General features: G+C 43.5%; 1 protein-coding gene across 2 annotated transcripts in view; it reads left to right on the top strand.

Moving 5' to 3' along the window:
• The window catches only part of slc41a2b (solute carrier family 41 member 2b), a 40,584-nt gene that overhangs the window by 13,142 nt on the left and 13,446 nt on the right, over nt 1–13,996 (top strand). For both annotated transcript variants that reach the window (XM_085376748.1, XM_085376749.1), the window contains exons 9-10: nt 6,225–6,356; nt 6,749–6,897. In XM_085376748.1, the coding sequence (XP_085232874.1) occupies nt 6,225–6,356; nt 6,749–6,897 (281 nt within the window). The remainder of the gene's footprint in view (nt 1–6,224; nt 6,357–6,748; nt 6,898–13,996) is intronic.

The raw sequence follows: 13,996 nt of genomic DNA, 5'->3' as shown, positions 1-13,996 counted from the left end.
TCCTTTGAATTAGGAGAAGAACTGTCGCTGCTACCATCAGTTTAGACTTTGGCCTTTCTGTGTTACTGTCAGCTCTTTAACCTATAACGTGCCTTGAAGCAGCTGATGTTGTGATTTAGCAGTTTTTGCAGCTGCAACTCAAACACGTGTGTGTATGCAGGTGTTTTCTTTGCTCTGGCCGCTCAGAGTAATTTAGCAGTATTTAACGTAAAGTAGTGAGACAACACTTAGCAATAATTTTGTCAGGAGGGATGTGTTGCACGTATTTAGTCGCACTGAAAATGAAATTGGAAAAGACCACTACAGGGTCACCTGTGCTATGATAGAAGGTGTGGAAGTGATTTAGATTAAATGGATCTTGCCTTGTTGGTGCAGTAAAGGTTCCTGGTGGCCAAAGGGCTGCTGTGAAGGCAGACAAATGGCTCTCAGAGGAGACAAAGGCCACATCTAGAAATAATGGAAAGAAAAGCTCTCTGCTGGTGTGCTTTGGATTTTCTGTTTTTTCTGCTGTTTTTCTGACAGCGCTTTTTTCAGATCTTAATGAGCAGCAGCATTAAGATCTGCATTTGATTTGACTGGAAACGAGCTGCTTAACGTGGAAGTTTGGGAACAGAGAAACTGCTTCTGTTGTTGTTTGTCTCATTTATCTCTCTCAGCTTTATAATTAATGCAGTCTTTGACCCTGGGAGCAGAGATGGAGACAAAGTGTTTCTACACAAGATGGATAACACACTGCAGAGTCTATTTGTCTTTTTCCTCTAGCTGCTCAGTTCCCAGGTGTGAACGTACGTGAATGTACGAGCAGCGGAGGGACGTGCTCGGTACACACTCCCTGGATAAACGAGGGTTACTAAAGAGCCTCCAGATGCTCATCACCATAAATAAGTTACCTAATGAGACTGGTTTAGGTAGACAGTTGGAATCCGTCTGTCTCCGGTCCTCTTCCATTTCCCCTTACCTTTCCCTCATCACATTTCCCACTGCCAGCGGGCTCAACCGCAGCTGCCAGGGCTCTGGCACCGCCACAACAACAGATAAGCTTTTAATTAAATGCCATTAATGAGAGACGTTTAAGGCGATGGAGTACGAACCTGACTCTAATTGGTTTTCTACTGAGACGTACCCCCGGCACAAAGCAGCTGTGGAACCACTGCGTGTCCGTTTGTGAGCACTGGGACTTTTTGATTTTGTTTGCACCGTTGGGAAAAGAAGCCATCTCCGATTTCAGGAATCGCAGAGCGAGTGCCTCGTGTCTTTTGGCTGATAAAAATGCACCAGCGCTCCTGTCCTAATAAAAGTACATTTGAAGAAAGGGCAGACGGAGCAGAGATGGGGAAAGCATGTGGATGTTTGATTAGCAAAGAGTGGGGGAGGGGGTGTGTAGGGCTTGGTAAGAAGGCAGGTTAAATGAAACATGGGGGAGAGAAAGCCCTCTTTTCCCACACTGACCTCCATTATTTCGTTTTAATGCTTCAGGGTTATTTCGTTCAGTTTAAGCTTAACTATCCTGATACTGCAGGTTTCAAACTGGGTTCTGACATCTTTAGTATCCAGGGAGCGTCTGACGGTTTCCTCTTGTCCGCATTGTGCGATGCACATCGCAGGGTTTTGTCATCTTTTGTTTCTTTTGATCTGAAATGCGTTTTCAGGTGTGTGTCTTAGAGACTTTTATGTGACTTTGTGAAACGTGCAGATACATTATGCTGCATATTTTTGTACCAGACATCACTGAGAGACAGCCCAGTCTTTAATCTTTGCTTGTCATCTGGGCATATTTGCCTATTTTTCTTTCCTTCTGTTGTTTGCTTCAGGATAAGGTGTCTGCCTTTTTTACATCTAACTCCTACCAATAAGTCAGCTACCCTGTAGCTTCCACGAAGGTTTGCCGTGGCCCAGACATCCTCATCGCCCTCATTGCTCCTGTCAGACCAAGTGACCTAAATAAGCCAGATTGCCCTCTTAACCACCTTCAGCTAACTCTGCCCCCTGCTGAGGTGGCAAGAATGCCCTCATACCCCAAACTGTGTCGTTGAGGATGTCAGAATCGGTGCTCCATCACATCAACCAAATGTGATCATTTAACATATTTTTGAAATACCAAATTCAGTACTAAAATGAAACTTTCAAATGTATGAAGGTTGGAAAAACACTCTTGGCAAATTGGATGCTTAAATTGTCAGCCTACACATTTCCTTCCCTCCGTCAAACTCTGTGTTAAACATATTTTATCACACCACAAAACGTGTGTTGGAACACAACCAGCCTAAAATTATTCATATAAATATAAAAGTAATTTTTAAAATGGTGAAAAATATTTATCACGTCCTCTGAATAGCTAAAGGCACGTTGGTGACGTAGGCAGATGATTGTTTGGACACAGTTGTACTCACCTGGACTGTACGCTGACCTGCTGCTGTGGTTCTTTACAACCAAACCAATTTATTAAGTCTGACGTAGTTATCCGTTTCATTTTCCAAGTGCTTCTTTCATAAGACAAAGAAGCACAGAGATGATGGAGAACCAGCCCTGCAGGACAGCGTCTCTGGCTGTGGGAGTGTTTCTAATATTCAGTCAGGCTGACAGGCTGACCTGAAGGAGGGAACACAGGTAGTGTTAGCCAAATGTTAATGCCTTGACCCAGAGTGACGGGTGGATCCTGGTAGTGGGTTCAATGTGAGTGGAGTTGCCCCCCACCTTCTTCAAATCTAACAAAAGTGGGATCAAACGTTTGTGCTGCAAAAATGTTTGTTTGTGCTGCTTTCATTTTAAAAATATTAATAAAATAATGTCCTGATGCGTGCTTAATCATCCATTCATCGATTCTGTTCATCTGGACATTTTCAGTGGGAGAAGATTCTCGTCACTCATCCAGTGACTTCTTCAGTCTCAGCTGACAGCCGCTTTCTCCAACCTTATAAACAGGACATGTGCAGTGAAGAGAGATCTTACATCTGTCTCCACTGGCATCCCAGTCACGGAAGCGTTGGAGGTAGTTTGTAAGAGATTACAGGATCACCCCAACCTCAGCAACAGGACCACTCTCAGCACTGATCAGTTGTGTTTGCTTTTGGAAGTGTGTCTTAATTCCACGGGTTACCCAGTTTCACCCATTGTGGCCAATTTGTGCGTGGAGGAGGTGGGAAACCGGGCTTTGTTATCGGTCACGACAGGTGTGTGATGAGCCCTTTCCTCCTTTTTAAAATGGTAGCTGCACAAACGTTTGATACCACTTTTGTTAGATTTGAAGAAGGTGGGGGGGCAACTTCACTCACATGTGTGATCACTCTGTCATTCTCACATGGTTTTGGTTTGCTGTGATAAATGCATATGAGTGTACTAGTGCTGGGTGATATGGGGGAAATCTAATATCACAATATTTTTTTAGCTATATCGCTTTTGGTGACCGAGTAGTTGTGGGAACCGACTAGTGTGCAGCGCCCTGTCGTCACCTCCAAACGTTTTCTATACAGTTCCCTTATAGCAGTCAAATAGTGCAGTCACTAATGCTGCTGGTGCTTCAGACAGAATGACAGCAGGACACAGCTTCACAGATGTGAACAGTCCCTCGAGTACGAGCCGCATACATAACTGCATCGACTGCATACACGTTAGAGCCCAGTCACTCGCTCTGTCTCTCTGTTGTTTTGGGTGTTTCACATAATATATCCACATGTTGATGAGATCTAACTTTCAGTGCAATCCAAACTCAAACTTGATCCAGCTCTTTTTCCCACAGCAGACAAAGCCAGGCCAGCTGCCCCTACTTCCTGTCTATATTTCTCCACTCTGACACGAGGTTCACATCATCTCCACATTGTACCTTTAAAGAATGGCATGGGATTGTGGCCGACTGTGAGGACAGGAATGTGAGGGGACAGATGGCAGAGAGCGTGAACGCTCGTTGTGAAGTGATATCTGTTTACAGGCCCTGTGGGAGGGCTGCTAATGCTCCAGCGTCACCAGACAGACAAAGAGCTTCAATAGATGGAGTTAAGTGGACATCACCCTGAGGTGGCAGCGGTGTCTAATCTAATATAGTCACTACAAAACGAATTTGGGAGGCTTAACCACGCGGCGTCGCTTCTTGTCCGTTGTATTTGGTTTCCAGCACATGATCACAGTGACCATCCGATGACATGTAGTCCTGTGAACCTTCTGAATAGCAAATACGTGAATTATTTCTGAATAAATCATCCTCCTTCCTGCCAGTTCTCACCTCCCCTGAACACTTCTTTATGTACATAACAGCAGTAGGACTTTGTTCTCTTCTGACCTGCTCTGTGTACACCTGTCTGCTAGCTGGTTCTTCGTGTCTTTGTGTAAGTTCTCCTCTGTGGTTTAGTCACCACGCTGTGGCTACAGGAACAAAAACACAAGAAATGTGTTTGTGTGTCACCTGCTGAAGGAAAGGTGATGCTGAGGCACGTGAATATAACATCAGCATGTTTGTCAGTACAGATGGTGTTTCATATTTCCATCACTGATCATCTGCTAGATGATTAAATGCATGATGAAAAAATCCAAATCTAAAGCATTTTGAAATAAAGAAGATTGGAATCATTTCACTGTCTTGGAAAACATGCAAAATGTGAACATATTGAGAGCTTTGTGATGCAAGAGCAGAAACACCAGGACTCTTTGTTCACTTTGGCAGATAGATCCAGAGGAACATGAGACAAAACTGTTCAGCGATAACCAAAGGAAACCTCACAACCCCCCCGGAGAGGTGCTACATGCTAGCAGGCAGAGCCTTGAGGAAACCGGGGTTGTGCTAGAAACAAACCGATCTGAAAACGTGAACACTGGTAACCTGCTGGTGGTGAAAGCTTTACTTTAAAATGACACTCTAATTACAGTATAAGTACTTAGATTTGTAGTTATTTGTTGTAGCGCTCTAAGCTAGCTGTGGCCTTGTTGTAAGTCTCTATAACATTGAAGCAAAACCAGTTTCTGCTAACTTTGGGTTGATGGTGCTGTATCTCAACATGCAGAACTAAGTTCTCAGCAATCATTGTTCTCTACCTGCGTGATGTAAATGGACAACAGTCCACACAGAATCACAGACACCCTACATGCAGAGTTCTACGAGTTTGTTCTACATTTTTCATTTTGACCTTTCGTGGTACGTACGCAACAAATAGAGTCGACCTTTAACAGAACAGGCGTCTCCTCTCAGCTACAGACATTTTTATCTAATTCTAACAGGTCTCACTGTTCACAATCACGTTTTATTTTTGAAAATCTTGAAGTGTTAGCGAAATATGTTGCAGAGCTAATGTGTCTTAATTACCCTAAGCTATGCCCACAGGTTTCCAATGTTTAAGCACAATTAAAAATCAAGAAGCATTTAGAAAAAAAGAAGAAGAAGAAGAAGAAGAAGCGCCTTGTTGTCAGTTACTCATGTGCTCTACTTTGCAACCTGAGGTCACCTGTCTGTTTTTTAACAGCACTCCCTGCAGTGTCACAATGCATATCATTTCATAAAGTACATCATGCATTATCATGACTCCAGCAGTGCCTGTTGTTTTACTCTAAAGCAGCGGAATTTATGGTTTTCAGGGTTTTTATCGTTAACTCCGTTTCCCCGCGTCTTTTCCTGTGTTGTAGTTGTGCGTCTTATTTTGAAAGAAATATTTACATGTTACCATAGCGACCAGAGGGCATTAAGAAGCAGAGAGGAGGATGTTACTCTCCACGTTGTTGGCGCAGTTCAGGAGGACGCTGCTAATAAAGTTACACAGTGAATTCATCTTTATTATTATATTTACAAAATACCAGTTTTTGTCTCGGTCGTATCGTTTTATTTTGTTGTATTTATCCGCCACACCTTAAAGGCCGCAGCGTGAAAACATTGTCTGACATTAAACCGTCTGTGGAGCAACAAAGGTTGGGGAGCGCGGCTCTAAATAATATTTGGTACTGATTCTTATAGAGGACTTTTCTACCCTGGAGCACCGAAAGCACTTTATAAACATGCCTCATTCACCCATTCATACAAGCATTCACACTCTGATAGCTGCATCAGAGAACAACTTTGGATATTTGGCATGCAGACTGGAGCAGCTGGTGGTCTGCTCTACCCACGCTTTGGGAGATATGTTAGCAGGTTTTTGAACTCTTAAATATTGATGTCTTCTCACTTAGGAAAGGTGAAAAGTAGTGTTTCGTTTCAGCTTCATGCTGTTGTTGAAGTTATGTCGATAACTGCTTTCTGTAACGTGCAGGTATTGGAGGTAACCTGGTGGCTATTCAGTCAAGCAGGATCTCCACCCACCTTCATTTCCACTGTGCTCCTGGGGAAGTTCCCAATGAGGCCAAGGGCTGCTACTACCCCTGCCGCACATTCTGTGGTACAGGTCAGTACACACACACACACACACACACACACACACACACACACACACACACACACACACACACACACTGTTTAATTGGCTTTCACGCACGTATACGTGTTTAAAGTAGGCTTGGATGTCATGTTTTATGATGGTGTCAGAATGATGATCAGGCTCAACTGAAGACTTTGAAACGAGCTTTTAGCCATTCCCCTGGCTCGTTCGTTGTGAGACCCTCTCCTGCAGGCGTAGATTAGCTCTGTGTTTGGAAGAAGCAGTGGGGGCAGCTGGTGGACTGCGTGAGCGGGTACAGTTTGTCACCAGCCTGTGTGTTTTTCATAAAGAATAGAAGAATGTATTTTGGATCCCTCACGTTCAGCTCTAATGTTTTCATCTTGTTTGTATTTTCTCAGGCGCCAATCATCGTTCTGCACAGATGCTCTTCCTTTCGGCCATCCCCGGTCACCTGATTTTCCTCTACGCCATCCACTTCATGAAGAGTGGCCACACAACCCTGACGCCCATCTTTATGTCTGTCTACCTAGCTGCTGCTATGCTGCAGGTGAGTGCACAGCCAGTGTAAAGAATTCTAGAATAATCCTTCCACATGAAGCATTTAAGCTCACTGGCTCTTTTTGCAATCCCATCTCAGACCTTAATGCTTTGTTATCAACACCAACAAAAAGGCATTGCTCAGGCTCCTCTGTGATTCCAGTTGTTTAAAGCTGTATAAAGTGACTATATGTGGTCCGACAGGCCGCTTTAGTGACAAAATATTAGGCTCACATTCATCAGTGTACAAAGGCTCTACATCAGTGCTCACCCTGATGTCTTCAGTTTGCATCAGCAGATTTTTTGCAACATCTACAAAGTTTAAACAGAAGAAATGATAGCATGTTTTTAATCCGCTGTGTTAATTGTATTTAAGAGGGTCAGCGAAAACAGCAACACCTGTGAACCTGTGTGAAAATATTCCGAGTCAGATATAAAAGGAAGATGAGTCTGTGTCTTCCTCAACAGCAGGTGGAGATGCAGGTGTGTGTGTTGTGGTTTGAGGCGGTGCCTGAAGGAATCTTATTTTGTTTTGGCAGCAGGTATGATAATTATGAAGGAGCAGCTTGAATTATGATTGGCTGCTTTCACTTCTTAGGTGCATCGTGATCTGTCTTTAAGGTCTGGAATTCGAAGAATTGACTTGGCGTGTGTGCGTGCGTGTGTGTGCGTGCGTGTGTGTGTGTGTGCGTGCGTGTGTGTGTGTGTGTGTGTGTGTGTGTGTGTGTGCGTGTGTGTGTGTGTGTGCTTGCATGTGCATGCGTGTGTGTGTCTCGGACTCTTGCTCTGCCCAAAGGCTTTTTGAGGCTTCCCTAAATCTTTAATGCAGACACAGAACATTAAAATGTAATCCTGGCCACTGAGGCATTGGACACTCTCCAAATCAATTAAGAGCAGAGCCTTCAGTCCCAAATAGAACATCAGATGGCAGAGACGACTCTCGGGACTGCAGGAGTAAAAAGTGTTTGTATCCAGCCTTTTTCACATTGAAGTCACCAAAGAAGATGACTGATCTGTTCAAGAGCTGAATCCTGCTTTGTGTGGGTCTTTCTGCACGTCTTCATAGATGGAAGTGTTTTAGGGTACAAATGTTTATTGAAGTAAGATGCAGAAATGGCTCCCAGAAGTACGTGTGCTTTGTCACGAGGTTTCTCCTCGTGCCATATTTAATCATCATTTTACACCGTCATATGGATGGATGCTAAACTCTGTAATATTCAAGAGGAAAATGTTGAATAGTAAATTCATATGATTCAGTTTGCATTGTGTTTGCAGTGCCTGCACACGTTCGTGTCTCAGCCGTTTGAAGAAAATAAAAAAGCCACCGTGCTCCAAACAGCAGACAGACACAGCTGATGACACACTGGTAGCATGGTGGGGCATCTAGTAGAGTTAGAAAGAAGATCAGAAAAAAGGAGCTTAAAGGGACTACAGGGAGTGCAGAATTATTAGGCAAGTTGTATTTTTGAGGAATAATGTTATTATTGAACAACAACCATGTTCTCAATGAACCCAAAAAACTCATTAATATCAAAGCTGAATGTTTTTGGAAGTAGTTCTTAGTTTGTTTTTAGTTTGAGCTATTTTAGGGGGATATCTGTGTGTGCAGGTGACTATTACTGTGCATAATTATTAGGCAACTTAACAAAAAACAAATATATACCCATTTCAATGATTTATTTTTACCAGTGACACCAATATAACATCTCCACATTCACAAATATACATTTCTGACATTCAAAAACAAAACAAAAACAAATCAGCGACCAATATAGCCACCTTTCTTTGCAAGGACACTCAAAAGCCTGCCATCCATGGATTCTGTCAGTGTTTTGATCTGTTCACCATCAACATTGTGTGCAGCAGCAACCACAGCCTCCCAGACACTGTTCAGAGAGGTGTACTGTTTTCCCTCCTTGTAAATCTCACATTTGATGATGGACCACAGGTTCTCAATGGGGTTCAGATCAGGTGAACAAGGAGGCCATGTCATTAGTTTTTCTTCTTTTATACCCTTTCTTGCAGCCACGCTGTGGAGTACTTGGACGCGTGTGATGGAGCATTGTCCTGCATGAAAATCATGTTTTTCTTGAAGGATGCAGACTTCTTCCTGTACCACTGCTTGAAGAAGGTGTCTTCCAGAAACTGGCAGTAGGACTGGGAGTTGAGCTTGACTCCATCCTCAACCCGAAAAGGCCCCACAAGCTCATCTTTGATGATACCAGCCCAAACCAGTACTCCACCTCCACCTTGCTGGCGTCTGAGTCGGACTGGAGCTCTCTGCCCTTTACCAATCCAGCCACGGGCCCATCCATCTGGCCCATCAAGACTCACTCTCATTTCATCAGTCCATAAAACCTTAGAAAAACCAGTCTTGAGATATTTCTTGGCCCAGTCTTGACGTTTCAGCTTGTGTGTCTTGTTCAGTGGTGGTCGTCTTTCAGCCTTTCTTACCTTGGCCATGTCTCTGAGTATTGCACACCTTGTGCTTTTGGGCACTCCAGTGATGTTGCAGCTCTGAAATATGGCCAAACTGGTGGCAAGTGGCATCTTGGCAGCTGCACGCTTGACTTTTCTCAGTTCATGGGCAGTTATTTTGCGCCTTGGTTTTTCCACACGCTTCTTGCGACCCTGTTGACTATTTTGAATGAAACGCTTGATTGTTCGATGATCACGCTTCAGAAGCTTTGCAATTTTGAGACTGCTGCATCCCTCTGCAAGATATCTCACTATTTTTGACTTTTCTGAGCCTGTCAAGTCCTTCTTTTGACCCATTTTGCCAAAGGAAAGGACGTTGCCTAATAATTATGCACACCTGATATAGGGTGTTGATGTCATTAGACCACACCCCTTCTCATTACAGCGATGCACATCACCTAATATGCTTAATTGGTAGTAGGCTTTCGAGCCTATACAGCTTGGAGTAAGACAACATGCATGAAGAGGATGATGTGGACAAAATACTCATTTGCCTAATAATTCTGCACTCCCTGTAAATATGACCACAAAAATGACCTGATGGAGGTTTAATACAAGTGGAACAGTGGTTCTGCGCCGCATGGAGCCACTACAGATGGCGTCTGAACGAGCAGGGAAACTGTCGAAAAAGAGCAAATATTTTTTATAGGGAGAATAAGCAAATACTTCTGTGTGCTTTGTCTCTGTTTTGCTCGTGTCAAACATGACCTCATGGGGCTTCCAAATAGCAGCGTTGGGTTACAGCACAGTGAACTGATCATGTGTTTACACTGAGAACTATTGAAGCAAAGCGCTGCAGTCAGTGAGCAGGTCTGCAGGGCTGGAAAACTAATGTGTGGGTGTGTGAGGATTATAAGCAGGGGATAGTAGCTTCACCTTCAGCGAGCCTCCGCCTGTAATGCAGACCAGTGCAAATGATGCAATGCCCACCAGCAAACTCACATGTGCAAAAAAAGCGTGACACTTTAAGGTCGTAAAGGGAGCGCTGGCTACTACTGTAAAGATGCATAATATCTGATTGCATGAGGAACATTAGTTTTAACACTGTTTATGACTTGGAGTAGATCGTTTCTGCACTGGCTCTGAGAAAAAAGTAGCCTTGGTCAGTGCTCGTAAAAGACCCCGATGCACTCACTGCACATCGGAAACTGAAACCACATTACCCACACGGATACATTTCATTTGGTTTTTGCCAGTAAGTCTTTTTAAAGAAATAAATGCTCAATTCAAACTGGCTGTGCGAATACCCAGTTGAGATTCAATATGGACTTATTTTTCCCACACCTTCCAATGTCGTTCCAAATTTTCTCCTACATTCGATGCAGCGCGAGACCCCCAAAAAAGTGTGTAACATGGCAGAATTTGATAATGTCATTCAGTTCTACTTTAACTGTAGCAGTCTGCTTCTTTAATAGCAGTGATAAGCAGAAACTGCACATGGTACAGTTTGATAGCGTTCCATTGAAAGTGAAAGCACAGAAAATAAGGGGAGAAATTGAAACATTCCTGCAAAATAGCCCGACTCATTGTGCTATCTCTGCCTGCTTCACAGTACAGTCACTAGTTAGGAAGGAAGAATGGGGTTGTGCATGTTTTGGCGCACGGTGATTAATAATTTTACATAAATCCATAGGGATTAAAAAAAGCCTGGAACATGGCAAGAGATGAAGCATGAAAACATAAACAAATCACACAAGACAGCACGATTTAATGTTAGCCCACAGCATATCCAGTATAAGAATGAGGCAATACTGAATAAACTAAGGCAACACGGTGCAGTCAGTGGTGGTGTGAAGGGAAAGTAGAGAGTTTGACAGATTGGGATTGGAGCAACTTTGTCTGATGAGGTTAAACAAAGTTTAATAGTGAAGCATATGCATGTCTATGATAATATTAATGGAAGCCAAGTTCCTGGATAACACAGAGGTAGTACACAGGAAAACATGAATCAATAATAACTGAGGTAACCATCTCTTACTCTGAAGACATGATCTCATTATTCCAGTGAGTGTCAGATCTTATCCAACTCAACGTAGTTTGGGCTCTCATCTGTCAGCAAGCGTTTGGTCCACAAACCAGTCAGCTTCACGCATGCATCAAAAGACAGTATGGCCAGGCTTTCTGAGGTCCGCATGACATTTTCCTATCAAGTACACCAGTATAAGTGTCAGCTCAAATGCAGTCAGGGTGTCTGTCAGGCAGTGCTCAGTAGCAGCAGGATCGTATTTTGCTAGTTTAATAGAGTAATTGCTGTGAAAGGTTGCCTAGAGGCAAAATACAGAGGAGTGTTTCTGAATGTGCTCAGTAGACAGCTCAACGCTCTCAGATGTGAAATCAGCATCATCGTCATCAAAACACCAAAACAAAGCAGATTTTATTTCCCGATTTGGCTTTGACTGCTGTGTGATGTGAGCGACAGCTGAAACGTGAATCCAAAAACAAACAAAGCCTCGATTTTTGTGATGGTAAAATCCAAGAGATTTTACAACCAGCAGCAACTTTGGGGTTGAAAGATTACGCCTGTAGAGACGTGCCGAATAGCTTCTTGAGGCTGGCTCCAAGAGTCAGTCCCTTTAGACTTCCATGTTAAAGTGTATCATAACAACTGTACTCAAGACCACTGCTTTTTAATAAATCACACTATTAAACTTTATAAATGCTTAAAGTTAGGGTTGTGGCTGCTGGCACAGATAAGTTGCAAGCACCCGGCTTTATCCCCGTCCCTCTTCCCCGCTCTTTTTCTTTCCCTCTTTCTTTCTCCCGTTTCTTTTCCCCAGTCAAGTCTGTCCCGTGTTCAGCAAATGAAAATAAAATGAACAATAAAAGGTGAATCAAATAGACCAATACGGCAAGGCTGGGATGGTCCATTTGGTAAAGTAAATTTCTTTGGCTTTAGACAATAATTCTGATGGCAAAAGAACCAAACGGGACAGGCAAAAAAAAAAAGCAAGCACCCGGCTGCTGGGTGAATGAAATTCACGTATTTTATTGTAAAATTTAGCACTGATGCCTAGGGCTGTTCGATGTAACGATGTAACGATATTTAATACAACCACACTACGGATGGACAAGCGCCTGTTTTCATGCGTTGTCGTTAGCAACAACGACGGTAAAACCATCGCGTGTCCGCTTGTTTACGTTCCACATAAACCTTTCACAATAAAGTTCAAGATCCTGTTGAGACTTTTCAAAATAAACTGAATCACGTGAAAGAGGAGATTATTTACGGATGAGAAGTAAAAAAGAGCCGCCAGGTGCTAAAAAATAAACCTTAGACTCAAACGTTAGAACAGGCTTTTCCCCGCAGCACGCCGTGTAATAAATACAAAGAAAACGGCGGCCGTTACAACTTATGTCTAAAAATGTGTCGTTTCATGCATCGGTTAAAACACTCGACTCAGCTACATGACGCCCAGCTGGAAACACTTCACCTGCCCGAGATTCACAGAATTTACAGAAAATGTTACATTTGTGTGATTTATATCGTTATCGGACGATAGATGTCTGATATCGGGAGATGAGATTCTGGTCATATCACACAGCCCTACTAATGCTCCTCTGTGCTGGATCTATGTAGAGACTACACAAGTGGAAATGCTGTTGCCGGTTTCTGAGCAGGCTGCATCAACAGCACATACATTATAAGGGAGGTGCATATCAGGTTAGGGCATAAGGTTTTAGAAGGGTTTGTGGTTACAACGTTCCTATGGCATTGATTTGATACAGACATATAAATCTAATGTCATTTATATGTGCCTCTGTAACATGCATCCAGATCATCTCTGGATGCATGTTGCTTATCAGGCTTGCAGTAAGAGCCATGTGCCTGTTCATCTTAGCCCATATGATGCCTGACAGGAGCTTCCATGTAGGACTGAGGCAGGTTATTGGTCGGTAGTTGGAGGGGACCGGTCCCTTCTGGGGGTCCTTTGGGGATCAGGACCGTCCGACCTTCGGTTAGCCATTCCAGGTGTCTCTCGTCAACTAGCAGCTGGTTCATTTATGCTGCCAGACGCTCGTGGAGTGCAGTCAGCTTCTTTAGCCAGTAAGCGTGAACCATGTCGGGCCCTGGTGCTGTCCAACTCTTCATACTGGAGACCCTTTCTTGGATATTTGCCACTGTGATGGCTACTGGACCCTGTTCAGGGAGGTCGCTGTGGTCTGCTCTTAGATCCACTAGCCACTGAGCATTGCCGTTATGGGTTGTGTCCTTCTCCCATATGCTCTTCCAGTATTGTTCTGCCTCCAGCCTTGGTGGTGCTGTTCTCATATTGTTCCCCTGCCACTGAGAGTACACCTTGGATGGTTCTGTGGAGAACAGCTGGTTTATTCTCCTGCCTTCGATATCTCTTGTGTACCTTGCGGCTGTGAGTCGTTGCTTGTGTAACCCAGTGAGTTTACACGACTCAGTAATGCACTACAACATGTTATTGTTAATTGGGATTTATCATTACTCTGTTAATCACTGAGTTGAGCTAAAGTAAATCAATAGTAAAAGATAAATACTATAAATATAAGAATAAAACCAAAAGAGTATATTTAACACCCCTACTGGTTAGGAAGGAACAAGCCCCGCCTTCCCCTGCTCTGTACCGTCACGTGCTCAGACACAGAGAGAGACGGAGGTGCAC

The sequence above is a fragment of the Diplotaxodon limnothrissa genome, linkage group LG17 (genome assembly GCF_057381915.1).
Source record: "Diplotaxodon limnothrissa isolate DT_005_m linkage group LG17, D_limnothrissa_male_GT1.1, whole genome shotgun sequence".
NCBI classification, from domain to species: domain Eukaryota; kingdom Metazoa; phylum Chordata; class Actinopteri; order Cichliformes; family Cichlidae; genus Diplotaxodon; species Diplotaxodon limnothrissa.
This window is presented reverse-complemented; position numbering and strand designations above follow the sequence as displayed.